The sequence below is a fragment of the Eumetopias jubatus genome, unplaced genomic scaffold, assembly GCF_037043125.1.
Source record: "Eumetopias jubatus isolate StellerSeaLion01/CBP00866 unplaced genomic scaffold, mEumJub1_p1.0 scaffold_13, whole genome shotgun sequence".
Taxonomy (NCBI): Eukaryota; Metazoa; Chordata; class Mammalia; order Carnivora; family Otariidae; genus Eumetopias; species Eumetopias jubatus.
Genome location: NW_028274819.1, coordinates 38,604,213 through 38,622,424, shown reverse-complemented (window position 1 = coordinate 38,622,424; position 18,212 = coordinate 38,604,213). Strand labels below are relative to the sequence as shown.

At 40.1% G+C, this 18,212-nt stretch overlaps 1 protein-coding gene, 1 non-coding gene and 1 pseudogene across 2 annotated transcripts in view; 2 read left to right on the top strand and 1 right to left on the bottom strand.

Moving 5' to 3' along the window:
- NELL1 (neural EGFL like 1) overlaps positions 1 to 18,212 on the top strand; it is an 820,872-nt gene that overhangs the window by 7,639 nt on the left and 795,021 nt on the right. Inside the window, exon 2 of the mRNA XM_088017492.1 lies at positions 394 to 522. Within this exon, the coding sequence (XP_087873618.1) occupies positions 394 to 522 (129 nt within the window). The remainder of the gene's footprint in view (positions 1 to 393; positions 523 to 18,212) is intronic.
- LOC114220060 (U6 spliceosomal RNA) lies at positions 3,846 to 3,949 on the bottom strand. Its single transcript, XR_003611508.1, has one exon. It is a non-coding gene; the product is annotated as a U6 spliceosomal RNA (small nuclear RNA).
- LOC114219998 (cytochrome c oxidase assembly factor 3 homolog, mitochondrial pseudogene) lies at positions 14,368 to 14,890 on the top strand (annotated as a pseudogene).

The following is an 18,212-nucleotide window of genomic DNA, read 5'->3' as shown; positions in this document are numbered from 1 at the left end:
TTCTTGGTCCAGAAATACTGTGTTTGATTATGGGGTACTGATTCAGACTTTGCTCAGGGTGTTACATAAAATGTAGTTTTTAGGGCGTATTACCTTTCCAACATATGATACGTTCTGAATCTGGGATCTACTTGGCTCTGAGGGTGTTGGATGAGGGATCCTCAATCCATAATGAATGGGGAGTGAGGGTGGGGGAGGGGACAAAGAAACTCCAATATCACGGGGGCCGTGGAGCAGAGTTGTTCTCCCTCTGCACTCCAGAAGTTTGCATCTCCACATGCTCATCACTGGCTTCCTTGTATTCCCTGCCACTCCAGGCGTCTATAATGTCTGTTCTGTTTTGCTGCTAGCAGTCTGTATTTGAAGCCAAGACGGCTCTCTGTTCTTTTTCAGTGGTGGGCTTTGGGATGGACCCTGACCTGCAGATGGATATTATCACCGAGCTCGACCTCGTGAACACCACCCTTGGAGTCACTCAGGTGTCCGGACTTCACAATGCCAGCAAAGCATATTTATTTCAAGGTAAAGGCACCTCCTCCTTTGCATGGAGGCGGAACTTGGGGAGGAGCATCTGTCTGGGGAGTGTTCATGTGGTGTGTGTTTGTCAGAGGATCACCTCTGCGATTTCTCTTGTGTTATCGTCATAAGGTATGTTCAGAAATGTCAAGAGTATTCGGATAACCGAGGGGTGTTCTGAGGGTGGGATGGAGGCACTGGAGGCATGGTTGTGAAGTATTTGGTTTGGCGGTGAAATATTTCCTTGGGTGTTTTGGTGGGGGTCTCAAGTTGAGTGAAACCGCAAAGCCCTTGGAAGCCATTGGCCAGCCACATTATTTTTACAGGTTATGTCTTCAACTGTCATCTATATCTTTACCCGTGTTTGTACTATATCTACGCCTATTCCTTTTTTTTTTTAAAGATTTTATTTATTTATTTAACAGAGAGATAGTGAGAGAGAGAGCACAAGCAGGGGGAGTGGGAGAGGCAGAGGGAGAAGCAGGCTCTCCCCCACGGAGCAGGGAGCCTGATGCGGGGCTCGATCCCAGGACCCCGGGATCATGACCTGAGCCGAAGGGAAACGCTTAACGACGGAGCCACCCAGGTGCCACTGCACCTATTCTTATTCATATATATCTCTCTCCTATTTAATGGGTACATGAGCACAGAGGATGTTTTATGGCTGTATTCTCTTAGGGGTGCAGCTTACTTGGTTCTCAGTTATCAAGGGACTGTAGTGTGGTTCTTAAAAGCCCAACTGCCTGAGATCAAATTCCAACCCTACCACTTACTGGCTTTGAGACTTTGGGCAATCCCTTAGCCTTACTGTGCCTATGTCCTCATCTAAAATACTAGTACCTACCTCATGGGACTGTTACAAGGATTAGAGGAGCTACTCCAACGAAATGGTTAAAACGGTGTCTGAAACCTGTAGTAGACCCCCAGTAAGTCCTAGCTATTAATATGGAACTTGTGCTGTGTACCAGGCAACATGCTAATAGGATTACCAGCAAGAGTAAATAAAGATAGGTGCAGGCCGTTCTAAAATGTAGTGAAAGAAACAGTCATTGCACAGGGAATTATTGAATTATAATAGCTGTCCTTACTATGAGGGGGATGTATAGGCTGCCAAAACGAGTAGTACAGGGAGATCTGATTTAACCAGGGTGGAGAGATAGTAGTGGTCAGGTAAAGGTTACCCTGAAAATGGATGTGTCGGCAGAGACTTGAAAAATGAATAGCAAGCCTGGTGTAGGGGGAGGGGTGGGAGTTCAGAGCACTCTGGGCAGGGAAAATAGTATGTATGAAGGTCTGAAGGCAGAAACCGATAGCAAGGTGTCTAGTGTGGCTAAGGGGTGGCAAGTGTCTGGAGAGGCAGGGAGGGGCTGGGTTACATTGGATCCCGTGGGCAGAACTGATATTTAGCTGATATCCAGGGGCTTAGATACACTGATGATTCATGGCCAGTATCCGTTCTGATAGGTGGGAGGCCATGTATACTTGTGAACGATTGTAATTCTTATCCTCGCTTGTGGTGCCAGGTTAGTGGTTTCGTACTTCACTCTCAGAGCAGTGGGGGCCTTTGCGGAGGTTGCTGCAGGGGAGTGACCTGATTAGATATGATAGTCAGGCAGTTTGGGCATTCCTCTGTGAAAACTTCTGGCAGGGTTCTTTTAACTCAGCCTTTTGTCAAGATGGCAAAAGGATTATTTTAGAATGGCTGGACCAATAGTAAGAGATGAGATTTACATATATATACTGTAGAGATCACTTAGGCCTTGTTAATGGTATATAATAAATCTACAGATATTATATGATGATACATAACAAGACTATGGATATGCTAATTTCCATTTATTCTTACTAAGGGATTGGTGAAGTTCCTAAGCTGGGTGTGGTTAAGAGAATACAGTTGGAATTGCTTTTCTTTTTGCCTTGTACAAGGTCTGCTCAGTTACTGTTGAGAGGTCATGCTTTATTAAGGCAGAAGTCATTTCTATTTAGATTCATCCCTACATCCCTTGAACCAAGTACCATGCATGGCATGTAGTAGGTTACAAATACACATTTTGAACTGAATTAAAATTTCCTCTGCCCTATGTGCTCCTTTACTTACCACTCATTCACTTATTTATTCCACAAATGTGGGCTTCTTAGGCAAGAATTCTGTTACTTTGTGTGTTCTTTGCTTTGGCAATTACCTCTGGGATGTGTAGCAGGCTCCAGCCATGGGGAGGGATTTTCAGCTTCTTTGGTGGAAAGAGTAACTTCATTATGGGAGGGTGACCGAGGACTTTCCCTAAAGGACCCTTGTGATTATATTGGGCCTAACTGGATAATCCTGCATAATCTCTCCACCTCAAGATCTGTAATTTAATCATATGCTCAAATCCCTTTTGCAATGTAAGGTAACATAGTTACATGTTCTCGCAGTTAGGACGTGGACATCTTTGGGGAGCCATTATTTTGCTTATCACACCATCTACCCTCTAGTCCCCAAGGATTCATGTCTGTCCCACACGCAAGATACATTCACCTCACCCCAATATTCTCCAAAAGTCTCAGCCCATTGTGGCATCAGCTCAAAGTCCAAACTCTTATCCGATCTTGTCAGCTGAAAAATTCCAAACCTGATTATCTAAATAATCTAAATTAGGTATGACTGACTCTGAGTATCATAAATTTGGGGGCAAAACTCCTCTCCATCTATGGATCTGTGAAGAGTAGGAAACAGGTAATCTGCTTTCCAAATACAATGTTGGGACAAGTGTAGGTTGCTTATTATAGATAGCCCTGCTAATAGAAAGGAAATGGGAAGAAGAAAGGGGCCACCAATCCCAAGAAATTTTGAAATCCAGCAAGGCAAACTCTCTTGAGTTTTGGGGCTTAGGAATAATCCTGTGTGGTCCTTGGCTCTGCCTTCTGGGCCCATGACTCATTCCTTTGAGTTATTCTTCCTTTTTCAAGCAGAGTAGCACGTGTTTGTGGTTGAGTAGTTTTATCAGCCTGTTCCCTGCCTGTAGAATTATCAAAGTCCTTCAGCTTTTTCTCATTTCATCCTTTCAGTTTCCTTCAGTACAAGTTGGCAGTGTTTCTGCTGGTATAACATTCTAGGAACCTTTAGGGTCTCCTGTCCATGGGACAAGAGGCACCCTACAGATCTTTCTTAGATAGCCCCATCTCTATTCCTGACCTGTGCTGCGATGGCTGAGGGGCTGCATGAGTCACATACCTGATCTCTTCAAAGAGCCCTCTGTGTGATTGAATCTTCTGAACTTTTAAAAAAATTTTTTATTGTTATGTTAATCACCATACATTACATCATTAGTTTTTGATGTAGTGTTCCAAAAAATATGGAACGCTTCACGAATTTGCGTGTCATCCTTGCGCAGGGGCCATGCTAATCTCTGTATTGTTCCAATTTTAGTATGTGTGCTGCTGAAGCGAGCACGAATCTTCTGAACTTTTGATCCTTCAGAGGCACTAGCAAAAGGTTGTTCAGCTACACCTGTGGTTTTCACCCCAGAGCAGAATTTCCTCACAGTGAATCTCCTCATTTTGTTGTCTTTTGCAGTCCAGATAAGCTGAGAGGTCCTAGTTTCTTCCTGCTCATCCCTCCATCTCTCTCTTTTCTCTCATCTTTTACTCTAAGCAGCAAGGAGAAACCAGACTGCATCTTCAGCACTTTGCTTGGAAGTCTCAGCTAAATGTCCAAGTTCATCTTTTACAAGTTTTGCTTTCTGTATTACTCCAGGTCACGATTCAGCTAAGCTTTCTGCCATTATGTAACAAAGATCCTGTGTCTTCCGGTTTCCATTTCCTTTTTAGCCCTTACAAGCATCGTTTTTAATGTCCATGTTTCTACTAATGGTCTGTTCACAATGATTTAAAGTATTCCCTAAGATGATATAGGTTTTCTCTACCATGCTGTTTACTTCATTTTGAGTTCTCACTAGCAGAGTCTTTAACATCCGTATTTCCACTAAGGGTCTGTTAGTGGCAGACTAGGTTTTTTTCTTCCATGCTCTTCAAAATTTTTTCAGCTTCTGCTCATTATTCAATGCCAGAGCCACTTCCGTATTTTTAGTTACTTTGGGCCCCACTTCTAGGGGCCCAAATCTGTATTAGTTTCCTGTTGTTGCTGTAACAGATTATCATGAATTTAATGGCTTGACACAAAACAAATTTATTATCTTATTGTTCTGGAGGTCAGAAGTCCAAAATGAGTTTTAGGGGGCTAAAATCGAAGTGTTGGCAGAGCTCTGTTCCTTCTGGAGTCTTTACAGGTATTTAGACCATTTATATTTAATGTCATTATTAACATATTTATATTTAAATACATCTTTTTGCTATTTTCTACTTGTCCCATGTATTCTTTATTCCATTTTTTCCACTTTTTGGCTTCTTTTGGATTAACTGAAGTTTTTTTTTTAATGATTCCATTTAATTTCCTTTGCTGGCTTATTATCTATAACTCTGTTTCATTATTTTAGTGGTTGCTTTAGTCTTTATAGTATATATCATTAAATTATTACAATCTACCTTCAAGTAAGAGTATAAACTTCATGTATATTATAAGAACATTTCAAAGGTTTACTTCTTTTTTCCTGGTCATCGATCTGTGATCACACATTTTATTTCCCATACAACATTGTTATTTTTCTTTAATCAGTCAATTATCTTTTGAACAGATTTAGATAATAAAATCAATCACATATTTACTCATGTAGTTACTATTTTCTGTGTTTTTCGGTCCCTTGTGTGGATTCTTATTTCCATCTGGTATGGTTCTCATCCTTTCTGAAGGACTTCCTTTAACATTTCTTAGTAGTGCAAGTCTGCTGGTGATGAATTCTTTTGGATTTTATATGTCTACAAAAAGTATTTTGTTTTCATTTTTTGAAAGATATTTTTGCTGGGTATGGAATACTGGGTTGACAGTTTTTTTTCTTTCAGTACTTTAAAGATGTTGATTCATTGTCTTCTCATGTGCATTGTTTCCAACAAGAAATCTCTGTTACCCTATCTTTGTTCCTCTGTAGGTAATTTTCTTCTGATTTTAAGACTTCCCCTTTGTCACTGATTTTGAGCAATTTGGTTATGATGTACCTCAGTGTGGTGTTCTTTATGTTTTTTTCTGCATGAGATCTCTTGCACTTCATCAGATTTGGAAAAAATTTGGCCATTATGTCTTTAAATATTATTTTCTGTCCCCATCTCTCTTCTTTAGGGACTCCAACTACATGTATGTTAGGCTGCTTAAAGTTGTTCCATAGTTTACTGATATTCTGTTCATTTCAGAAATTGTAGTTCATTTTTCTTTATGTATTATTTTCGATAGTTTCTATTGCTATACTTCAAGGTCACTGAAGTTTCCTTCTGTAGTGTCTGCTATTAGTATCATTTAGTGTTTATTTTTTATCTCATATATTATGGCTTCATCTCTGTAAATTTAGTTTTGACTATTTAAAAAATATTCCATGTCTCCATTTAACTTTTTGAATAGATGGAACACAGTTATAACTCTTTTGATGTTCTTGACCACTAATTCTATTCTATCAGTGTTGGGTTAATTTTGATTGATTAATTTTTCTTCTGATTACTACTTCCTTGCATGCCTGGTAATTTTTTTTTTAATATTTTTATTTTTTTTAAAGATTTTATTTATTTGAGAGAGAGAGTGAGAGAGAGAGAGCACATGAGAGGGGGGAGGGTCAGAGGGAGAAGCAGACTCCCTGCTGAGCAGGGAGCCTGATGCGGGACTCGATCCAGGGACTCCAGGATCACAACCCGAGCCGAAGGCAGTCGCTTAACCAACTGAGCCACCCAGGCGCCCACATGCCTGGTAATTTTTGAATGAATGCCAGACATTGTGATTGTACCTTGTTTAGTGCTATTTTTGAATTCTTATAAATATTCATGGTATTTTTCTAGGACACAGTTAAGTTACTGGGAAACAATTTGATCTTTTTGGATCCTACATTTAAGGTTTCTTAGATAGCCCAAAGCAGTGCTAATGCTAATATCTAGAGTAGAGCTAATTATTTCCCATCACTGAGGCAAGACCTTCTTGTACCCAATTCCCTATGAATTGTGAGAATTTTCAGCTTAAGTGGTGGAAATAGGTAGTATTCTCTGTCCTTGTGTGTATGTTGAGCACTGTCACCTTTTGGGTGCTGGTTCTGTGTTTTTGGGTACTTTTCGCATATGCATGTAGTCCACTGAGTACTGATCTTGAGAGAGATCCATATTTTTTTCTCTCTGCTATTGTCTCCGTTCTTGTATCCTGTCCTGTGAAATCTAAGTGCCTTTGTCTCCCCTGACTCTCTGCTTTGTCACCTCAACTCGGGAAGTTGCTGGGCTCTGCCTGAGTTATTCCTCTGACACAGCTTGGGACCTCTCCTGGAGCAATAAGCTTGGGTAATTGTAGGGCTCATCTCTATTGTTTTCCAATTTTCAAGGATTACTGCCCTTCAGGAACTGATATCCAGTGTCTTGAAAACTGCTGTTTCATTGAATATTCATTTTAAATTTAAATTCAGATTAATTCAAATTCAAATTAAAAATTTATTTCCTCGCCCGCACTAGCCATATTTCAAGTGCTCAGTTGCTGTATGTGGTTAGGGGTTACTCTGTTGGACTGTGCAAGTCTAGAGAGGCTCTGAGATTTTACTCTTTTACCACACCACATTTAATATGGGCAAGCTTCAAAATCCTGTCTTTCCATATTAATACATGATAGCAACTAGCAAGCTCCTTAAGCTCACTGCCTAGAGTACTTCCATTTACTCACTGACAAAGTGGGGTAATAATAGGATCTGCTATATATGGTTGTAGTGAGGATGAAATAAATTAATACATATAAAGTGCTACACTTGTATTTGGTACATGGTGAGCTCTCATTAGATGTGAGTTCATACATTTTAAGTAATAGGGTATAACTTTGGCCTTCTATGTGTATCATCTGTCTTGTGTGTTATTAGTGTCAGATTTTAACCTGCAGTGGTAGATTGGGATAGTGGGAAAAGCAGAGGATTGGGGAGGGGGCAGAAGATTAGGGCTCAGGACTTTATATGTAGTAATTTATATCATCCTCACTACAACCACATAAGGTAAATACTTTTATTGCCCCATTTTATCAATGAGTAAATCAAAGTACCTTGAGGGAGTACTTAGGGGTGCCAGTGGATATGTCACTTAATGTTTTCAATGTATATGTGTCCATATACAAGATTCCAGATTCCTCATCTGGAAATGGGAAGAATACCAGACTGGGTGTAAGGATTAAATGACAGTGTATGAGAAGGCACTCTGAAAGGTGTAAAGTGTTAAAAAATGAATTTGTTATTCTTCATTTATTTTTATTCCTTCTCATATTTCACCATCCTAAGTCCAGCTCTGAGTTGATCTATATTAAGGAAGTGAAAACCTTCATTTCAATGCTAGTCTATTAATAATATTGATGAATTTAAGTAGAAAGCTTACTTAACTGGAAGCACTCCTAAAATACCAACTCCAAAGCCTGATAGGATTTATTTTGGGGTTGGCCAGCCTTTTAAGGTTGTCTTTGTCACTGCTGTCCTTGTATAGTGCAGAGAATAGAATAAGTAAGATTTTTATTGCCTTCTTACTTGAAACAAATTATATTTTACTAGGGATTGGGAAAGGGGGAAGAGAGAATGAATGGCTATGTGTAAGACTGGCATAGATCTTCTCTAAGCTGAAAAACATCCTAAATACCAGCTGTAGAGTTTCAAAAATCATTTTGGAAAATCTCTGCTTTGCCTTGAATGGGACTTAGAGAAGATCTGAGGGTTTGGAACCGTACTTCTCTCTGACTGACAGTGCCTCGCTCTTAAGTAGTTGGGAGGATGTGTCTGTCCATTGGTGTCTCATTTACAAAAAGTGAATTAGAATATGCATGAGTGCAGATTCTTTAATGTGTTGCTCTTTTTTTCTTCTGCCAGGAAAATGCTACCTTTCAGGAGTTCTATTTTAGAAGAGTTTCTAAAGAAAAAAATAGATAGTATCTTTCAAGTAGTATGTTTTACGTGACAAGATAGAACAAAGGCTAATGTGGGATACTTCGGGAAGATTGAGGCTTTTAGCACCTATTGCATTCTAGGATTTATGCTAGATGTTGTGGGAGACACAGATGAATAAGGCAAAGATCTTGACCCCAGTGAGGTTATAGTCTAGAAGGGCAGACACAGAATGCCCTTGGACACTCTAAGATAGAGGGGAAGAGGAGAACTGGCTTTGTCGTAGATTATAAAGTCCCGAGTATGTTGAAGAGAAACTTCTCACTGGATAACTTGGGGAAGGCTCCTTGGAGGAGGTGGCACCCAAAGCAGACCTTGAAAAATGGACAGGGATTAAATATGTAGTTTCTATGTCATTGGAGCACTGCTCTTGGGTAATAATTTTCACAAAATGGTCCTTGAAGCTTGAATTATAGCTCTTAATGCTTAGAAAATCTGAATAAGATGGAGTTACCCAAAGGGTTTGTTTAATGCTGATCTTCCACATTTCCTGCCACCCACCGTTGCCCAAGTCTGAATTGTTTTTTCTGTTGATTGGATGTGCCTAGTCACTAATTACCTCTGGGAGCATTTACAAGTCAACCTCTTTTTGAGTGGAGTGATTTAGTATAACTTTGCATTTAATCAATTAGTGGAGTGATTCAATTCACATACCAGCATCTCCCAAATATAGGTATTTTTGCTCTTGCCAAAATAAAACTCAAGCAAGCCGTGGGAGTGGAGAGGGTTTTCAAGTTCCTCTCTGGGCAAATTAACACCTGCACTGGCATATTCTGGAAAATCATTCAGTGGCTATGTGACTAAATGTTTATCGTAGAGAAAATAAATAATTTCCCAAATATGCATACTCCTAACATCTGCACTAAAATCTGTTTTCTCGGTCATGCTCCTTCTCCCACCAAATAGTACATTAAAGAGAGCAGAGATGGAGAGAGAAAGCAGAGAATGTAAAAAGATAGTAATTCTTTTAGAAACTACTATGCCTATGTACCAATTCCATACTAACATATTGACCTTGGGCAAATTTCTTTACCTCTTGGAATGTGTTTCCTCTCAGGACATTGGGTAATAATGGTAATGTCTATGATAAAGATATTCTTAAGGGTTAATTTAGATAATATAAATTCATTGTAAGCAATAAAAAATTAAATGCTAATCATTATTAAGAGTTCAGCAAGTGTACATTTTTTTCATTAAATATGTAGCAGGTACCTACTACTATGCCCTCAAGTACAAGGATTACAGCAGTAAGCAAATCAGACAACGTCTGGCTCTTAAGGGGGAACAGACAAGTAGCAAATAAATAAGTATAAAGTAAGTTCAGATGACTTTATTTTTTTTAAGTTCAGATAACTAAACAATTTATGCATTTATTTATTTATTTTTAAAGATCTTATTTATTTATTTGAAAGAAAGAGAGAGAGAGCATGATCGAGGGGGAGGGGTAGAGGGAGAGGGAGAGGGACCACCAGACTCCCTGCTGAGCAGGGAGCTCTACTTAGGGATCAACTCGGGGCTTGATCCCCGGACCCTGAGATCATGACCGAGCCTAAGGCAGACACTTAACTGACGAAGCCACTCAGGTGCCCTCAATTTATGCATTTAAATTCAGACAACTGAATTTATTTTGTTCTCTTCCAAAGAGTATTTGCGATTACCTAGTGTACTTAATTCCTAATGAGGATGGATAGCTGTTGTCTGAACTGGATTTTTTTTTTTTTAAAGAGGGTTATTTCAACTCCTCAAGTTTATTTGTCTCTCATCCTTCTACCAACACTCCTGCTTTTGTACTAATTTCATATTGTATCATACAGATGAAGAAACAAGATCTAGAGAGTCCCTGGAACTCACATTATCAGTAGTGACAGACATAGGATTTGAACTCAGGGGTCTATACCTGCAGAGTCTTTGTCTCAGCCCCACTCCACCTCCTGCTTGTTTTTCCCTAATGATTGAGAGCAGGAATGAATAAATAAATGTGATGTGATAAAGATACAGCTTCTCTTAAGAGAAACCAAAGGACATCTGCCAAAATATCTTTTGGCAGGTATTTTAAATCAACTAGGACAGATGGTTGTCTCGTTGGTTGGTGAATTCCATTAATAGAATTTTATGAGTCTTTCACTAGGAGGGGCCTGTGGAATACCTGCAGATGAATACCTGGTAATTGGTTTGGCAGCCCAAAGAGAACATGCAAGAAAATCTGAATTAACCACGGGACTACACTTTAATATGTATCCATTTAAAATGTAGTCTCTGTGGCCTTTTGACCAGGGTTTTCTTGAGAGAGCATTGTGGGAGAATGAGATGAGCATTGACTGCAATGCTTTTGATGAATGCTGTGATTCTTAATTGGGATTTATTTTAACATATTGGGACTAGATTCTTTTCTGTGGGAACACAGCTCCAAAATCAGAATGTAAATCCGTGGAAAAATAAAATTTGATATGCAAATATTTTATTTAAATACAACTTTTCATGGATGCAGCCAGTGCATGAAGTGAAGCCAAGATGTACTGATAAGCGAGGATGGCTCAGTCCTCATACTTACATTCTGTTAAAAAATAAGGCACACTAAGACTGTTGAATCACAGATCTGTACTTCTGAAACAAATAATACAACATATGTTAAGAAAAAAGAAAAAGAAGAAGTAGCAGGAGGGGAAGAATGAAGGGGAGTAAGTCAGAGGGGGAGATGAACCATGAGAGACGATGGACTCTGAAAAACAAACTGAGGGTTCTAGAGGGGAGGAGGGTGGGGGAATGGGTTAGCCTGGTGATGGGTATTAAAGAGGGCACATTCTGCATGGAGCACTGGGTGTTATGCACAAACAATGAATCATGGAACACTACATCAAAAACTAATGATGTAATGTAGGGTGATTGACATAATAATAAAAAAAAAAAAGGCACACAAACTGCCTGGCAGCGTGGGGTTGCAGAGTAGGCCTGGGACCGTGTGCCTGGGGAAGCAGGTTCTAGAATGGCTTTTTCACTTGACTTCTGGGTCTATTACTTCTCTGGACCTTAGGTCTTTCAAGTCATACGATTTTTTAACTTGACCACGAGTTATTCTGCAAAACAAAAAAGAAAAATACATACAAACACAAAGGATAATAGAAGCAACAATGCTGTCACTGTCCCCCAGAATCAGCAAATACTAACATTTTGTCATATTTGCTTAGAGCTTTATACACAATTACAGAATAAGTTGAAGTCTCTTATGTTCCCCTCCCAGTTCCTTTCTTCTTTCAACCTCCCTAAAGGCCATCACTAAATGGTTGTTGAATAACATAGTATAAATAAAAGCGCGCATGTGCGTGCGCGTGTGTGTGTATTACTACATTTATATGTGTCCATATAAGAAATATAATAGGGAGGGCACATGTATAGTGGCTAAATGTACAGCCTTGGGAGCCAGACTGCTTAGGTTGAAATCCAGCTCTGACTCTTGCTAGCTGTGTAATGTTGGGCAAGTTCTTTAACTTCCCTTTGGCTCATTTTTTTTCAATGTGTGATATGGGGATAATAAAGTATCTATCTCATAGAATTGTTCTCTGGATTAAGTGAGTTGATTCATATAATGTGTTAGAATATTAACAGACATAGTAAACATTCAGGAATGTTAACTACTGCTTATATAAATGGCATCACACAGTATGGATCTTCTGGAAACTATTTCACTCACCGTTATCCTTTTGAGGACCTATAGATCCAGTTCATTAGTTTGAACTGCTGCAGAACACCTCAATGCATTCATCCTTTTGCCTTTTGATGGAACCTTGGCTTGGTTCAGATTTCTGACAAACAATATTTTAGTGTGCATTTTTGTGCATGCCTCCATTTAAAATGTAGTCTCTGTGGCCTTTTGACCAGGGTTTTCTTGAGAGAGCATTGTGGGAGAATGAGATGAGCATTGACTGCAATGCTTTTGATGAACGCTGTGATTCCTAATTGGGGTTTATTTTAACATACTGGGACTAAATTCTTTTCTGTGGGAACACAGCTCCAAAATTAGAATGTAAATTAAAATTTACATTAAAATTTAAATTAAATTCTTAATCTGTGTACTTTTCCATAGAGAGGATTCTTTAAGGGAATCCTTAATTGTCCAACAAACCATTAGTCCAGTCCCGTGGTTGGTTACCTCCAATGATGGAGATAACACTGTATTGTCAGGCAGCTCATATTATTTTTGGGGCTACTCTGTCAGAAATAATTTAAAGGAAGACACATTTTGGCTTAATGCAGTGCCTTTCTATTGCTCCCTCACTCCAGTCACGTTGGCCACCTTTTGGTTCCATGAACACACCAGGAGTTTCCCTGCTGCATACCATCATTTCTCCTTGCAAAAGGCCTGGGAGACCCTGTCCCTGCACTTTCTCTGCCTGGCTCTTACTTTTCAGGGTCACTTCCTTCACCAGGCCTCCTGCCCTCTTCCCTCGGACGGTCCCCTCTTTTGTTATTGATCACCGCTTCCTGGTGTTTAGTCCTTCAGAGTTCTTACCGTAAACTGAAATGATATATTTCTTTTTGTTTCCTTTGACTTTGTTTCCTAGTCTGTCATAGATCACTTCATGTCTCTACTTGTTTTGTTTTCTGTCCTAAATCAGTACCCAGTACGAGGCCAATGCTTGGCACTTATAGTTGGCACTCAAGAAAGATTTGTTCAGCTAGAGGCACCTGCGACCATAGAGTAAGTTTACATCCCCTTCCCATGAGGTGGCCTCAGAGATTTGCGGGCAGCTTTTAAGGTCTTCCATCCTCAATTTCTTCAGGCTAAACATTTCTGATTACTTGGGCAGTTCCTGGTGGTACAGCATTTTGAATTCCCCCATCATTTTTTCTCGTTTGAATACCTAGCTATTTGTCTATGTCCCTAATGATGTTTAATGTCTTAAGTTGAACATGGTGCTTCCCATATGGTCTGACCAGGATACAAAAGAGCATCCCTTTTGTGTTCAATTACATATGTTCCTAGTCATATGTTTGCATGAGGCCCTGTCCCAGAATTAATTCATGATAAACTTATTATGGACCAAGACCCCGTGGAGGTTTGTTTGTTTGTTGTTCTCACTTACTACTGCTAAACTCTGAGTTCTCCCTTCTTGATCTCATGCAGTTGGTTTTTTGGATTCATGTTTATATCCTTATGTTCATTACCATTAGATTTTATTACTATCTATAAAGGGAGAGGGCTGGATTCAATCACCAAGGTCACTTCAGCTCTTAAAAATGGAATTGGTTATTACAGAGCAGCATTGTCCAATAGAACTTTTAGTGATGATGGAAATGTTCTATATCTGCACTGCCTAGTACAGTAACCACAAGCCACATGTGGCTATTGAGCACTTGAGTTGTGGCTACTATAACTGAGAAACTGAATTTTTAAAATCTTATTTGATTTTAAGCATTTTAAATTTAAGTACCATATATGGTTAGTGGCTACTATATTAGACAGCACAGTTCTGGAGAAAAACTTTCAGAATTTTAAGAGATGAGATGGTGTGTAGAACATGTATGGGAAAACCAACATGGGGAGAGAATGGCCTATTCAGGATTCATTTACTCAGTCCGTGGTCTTTTATTTATTTAATAGATTTTTTCTTTTTTTTCCATTTTTTCACTGAGTATCAGCAGTGTGCTAGGTACAATACTAGGTGCTAGAGATTCAGCTGTGAAGAAGATAGTCTTAGCCCCTGCTCTCAAGGGACTTTCTATCTGGTGCCGTGGTCCTCAGCCCTGGTTTCATATTAGAACCACTTGGGGAACTTTAAAAAATTCTGATGCTGAGGACCAACCTTTAAGAGATGATGATACAGGAGCGGCAACATGGCAGCCCCGGGAGCTGGTGACCCTCTCCATGCCAAGAGTGGAAAGGCCCCTGTGGCTCAGCGCATCGACCCAACTCAGGAGAAGCTGACTCCCGAGCAGCTGCAATTCATGCGGCAGGTGCAGCTCGCCGAGTGGCAGAAGAGTCTGCCACAGCGGCGGACCCGGAACATCGTGACCGGCCTGGGCATCGGGGCCCTGGTGTTAGCTATTTATGGCTACACCTTCTACTCCGTGTCCCAGGAGCGTTTCCTAGATGAGCTGGAGGATGAGGCCAAAGCTGCCCGAGCCCGAGCCCTGGCAAGGGCATCAGGCCCCTGAACCGGATGGGCACTGCACGTCTCCAACCTGCTGGAGCCCCTTCACATGATGGATGATGCCCTATGACCCTGTCGGAATCAGAGCCTGCACACAGCATCGTTGGCCTCAACCTTGGACGATGATTGAGCCCAGGAATTTTCTGCATTTGTCCAGGTCAAGAGAATATTGCCCACTTTACACAAACTGTGTCCAGTCACTGAGCCCTTGTATTTTCTTTGTTTGAGAGTTATACGTCCTTGGCTTTTCTCAGGGAGAAAAAAAAAAAAGAGATGATGATACACTTACAAAATAAATAAGTCACGGGGATGAAAAGTACAGCCTAGGGAATACAGTCAATAATATATGATAACTTTGTATGGTGACAGATGGTAATTCCACTTATCATGATGAACATGGCATAACAGAATTGTCAAATCACTAAGTTGTATACCTGAAACTAATATAACATTATATGTCCCCTATACTTAAATTAAAAAATAGAGATTATAATTTATTTGATCTATCTGATGGGGGGGCCCACATTAGACTTTGATAGTCTTATAAAAACTCTACTGGTGAACATAATTGGTAGTCAGGGTTCAGAATCTCTGGTCTAGGGAAAGTAAGTCCCCTTTTTGATAAATAGGGGAAGAGAGTCATGTTTAAAGTTCCACTTTGATGGGGAAGTTTCCTGCATATTTTAAAGTCTCCCATTTGATACCCACTTGATATGATGCAATCCCCCCTCCTTCAGAAAGAAAGCCTTTAGCTGTCTGAAACATGGTGGTCCGTGAAATCAATTACATTGTCTTATTTGTTGGGTAATGGTGACAAACCTGCAAACCTGAAGCTGTGAACTCTATCTTCTGCAAATTATTATTATTAGTCTTCAAACTGGGTTTCTCTGTGTGGTGCTTTTTTCATCTATAGTTTTGTTCAGTTCAGATTCTAGAACTTTAGGCTAGAATTCAGCCCCAGTGGGCTGAGAAGAGTGAGGAGCCAACTGTTGATGAGGTGGAAGGGATGTTGGCTTGGAACCTTTAAGGAGGAGGAAATTTATGGTTGTATCACTCAATATAGTCAGGGGTTTGCTGTGGCTAATAACACAAGGACTGGTTTCTTTCTCCATGTTCACTGCGGAACACATGGGGCTTCTGGAACAGGCTGACAGGGCATCCTTTATGTAGAACATTGCTGGTTGTTGTGACCGAGGGAAAAGAGAGCATGACAAAGCATGAGCTGACTTCTAAAGCTTCTGACTGGAAGTATATCACTTTTGCTCAAAGCAAGTTCCATGACCAAGGAAGGAAGTGACCTTCCCCTGGGAACGGCAGTAAATATTTGTGAACGATAATATGGTTTATTACAGTTTTCCTTTCTCATCCTGGGTATTTGGTTCAGCCCCTTTTGGCTCCCAAACACACTTGTCCGCCTGCCTGTCTCTAGGGAGCCCATGTAGAAATCGTATCCAGTCATGGCAATAGGGTCAAAGCCTAGGATTCTTTGATGGGTCTTTATATCAGGTATTCATTTGCTTCCTCTTGCTTCAAATGTGCACGAACGAAAAAGGCAAATTATCTGCTTCCCATACACCCAATATAATGTTAGATGAAGGCTAGAATAACTTACATAAATACTTTTTTTTAGAAAGGGGAAGAAAGGGAGATACACAATTATAATCAATTTTGGGATTTAATGGGGGAGATGTTATAAGGGTCCCTTTCCTTAGGAATTGGGCATGTTCTTTTGTTCTCTAGAAGTAGATCTCCAGTTCATTGTTTTCCATGGCTCCTGGTTTCACTTTTTTGGGAGTCCCTATTCTTCCATTATCCTCCTTAGTGGCTGAAAAACTGTCAATTCACTTCTTCCCCATTGAAGTTTGGGGGCAAAGTGTGTTTTGTTTCTTAAACAGTTATAAACTGTTTCTTAGTTGAAGATTGTTTGGCTCTTTGGCTGTAAAACAAGAATAAAACTTAGTCATTTTTGTCATCGATTTAATTCCAGTCCGCTCTCTATAGCAAGGGCCACACTCACAGTTGATTCTGATTACATTAAGCCTATCAGGTTTTCATGGAAGAGCCAGACCCTTTTTGCCATTTTGTCCAACTGAAAGGATTCACTGGCACTACCTTAATTTGTTCAGATGCTTTAACAATGGGTGGAGTGTCCAACCCTTCGTTTGATCCTCAACTCAAGGCTGATTTTTGATTGACCTGCTCCAAGTATTTCTCAGTTTTATCTATCATTGTGAGGAGATGAGAAAAAGTTTTCTTTCAACCCTGTAAGCCTGGCATTTCTGACTCTCTGTTCCCTTTCATTTCCATCCACAAGGTGGCCAATTCTTTTCTCTTTCACCTTGTATTAGTTTGCTAGGGCCACCATATGAAGGGACCACAGATTGGGTGGCTTACACAAGAGAAATGTATTGTCTCTAGGTTATGGAGGCCAGAAGTCCAAAATCAAGGTGATGGCAGAGTTAGTTCCTTCTGAGGGCTCTGAGGGGAGGATCCATTCCAAGCCTCCTTTCTTGCCTTATGGATGGTCGTTTTCTCTCTGTGTCTCTTCATTTTTCCTCTCAGTGCATCTCTGTGTCCTTATTTCCCCTTTTTACAAGGACATCAGTCATATAGGATTGGGGCCCACCCTCAAACCTCATATTAACTTGTTATCTCTGTAAAGACCCTGTCTCCAAATATGGTCACATTTTGAGTTACTGGGAGTTAGGACTTCAATATTTGAATGTGGGTTTGGGGGGATATAATTCAATGCATAGCGCATCTCTTTCCTCTAGTCCTTGTCAAATGCAGCCAATAGGAATCAAGACACATACTAATCTTCTGTTTTTTCAAGATCATCGGATACCTTTCTCTTTTAGTTTATTTCAGACGGTAGTTTTACCGAATGTTTCATCACTGTATAATATGAATAAACATCTTTCTAAGCCTCTATTAACACTTTCTGCCCACTGCCAGAAGCCAATGCAACATATTCTTTGTTGTTGTTATATTATGGTAGTACCCCCATTCTTGAACCATTGTATGTATTGATAGGAAGGCTAGATGTTACAGTAAACAACCTTCAACTCTTAGTGGTTTATAATATCAAGAATTGATTTCTTGCTCATGCCACAGGTACATTGTGAATTGACCACCTGTCTCCTTCACATTTTCCTCTCTCTGAGACTGGGTGCAATGTCTACCAGTAGCCTGGCCATGGCTGTGGCAAAGGGAAAACAAGAATGGTGAAACATTGGGCGCCTGGGTGGCTCGGTTGGTTAAGCGACTGCCTTTGGCTCAGGTCATGATCCTGGAGTCCCGGGATCGAGTCCCACATCGGGCTCCCTGCTCAGCAGGGAGTCTGCCTCTCCCTCTGACCCTCTTCCCTCTCGTGCTCTCTATCTCTCATTCTCTCTCTCTCAAATAAAATCTTTAAAAAAAAAAAAAGAATGGTGAAACATTCGCTGACTCTTTTTTTTTCATTTTGTATTTATAATAGCAAAATAAAGAAAAAGGAAAAGAAACAAGCTGTCTACAAGAGAAG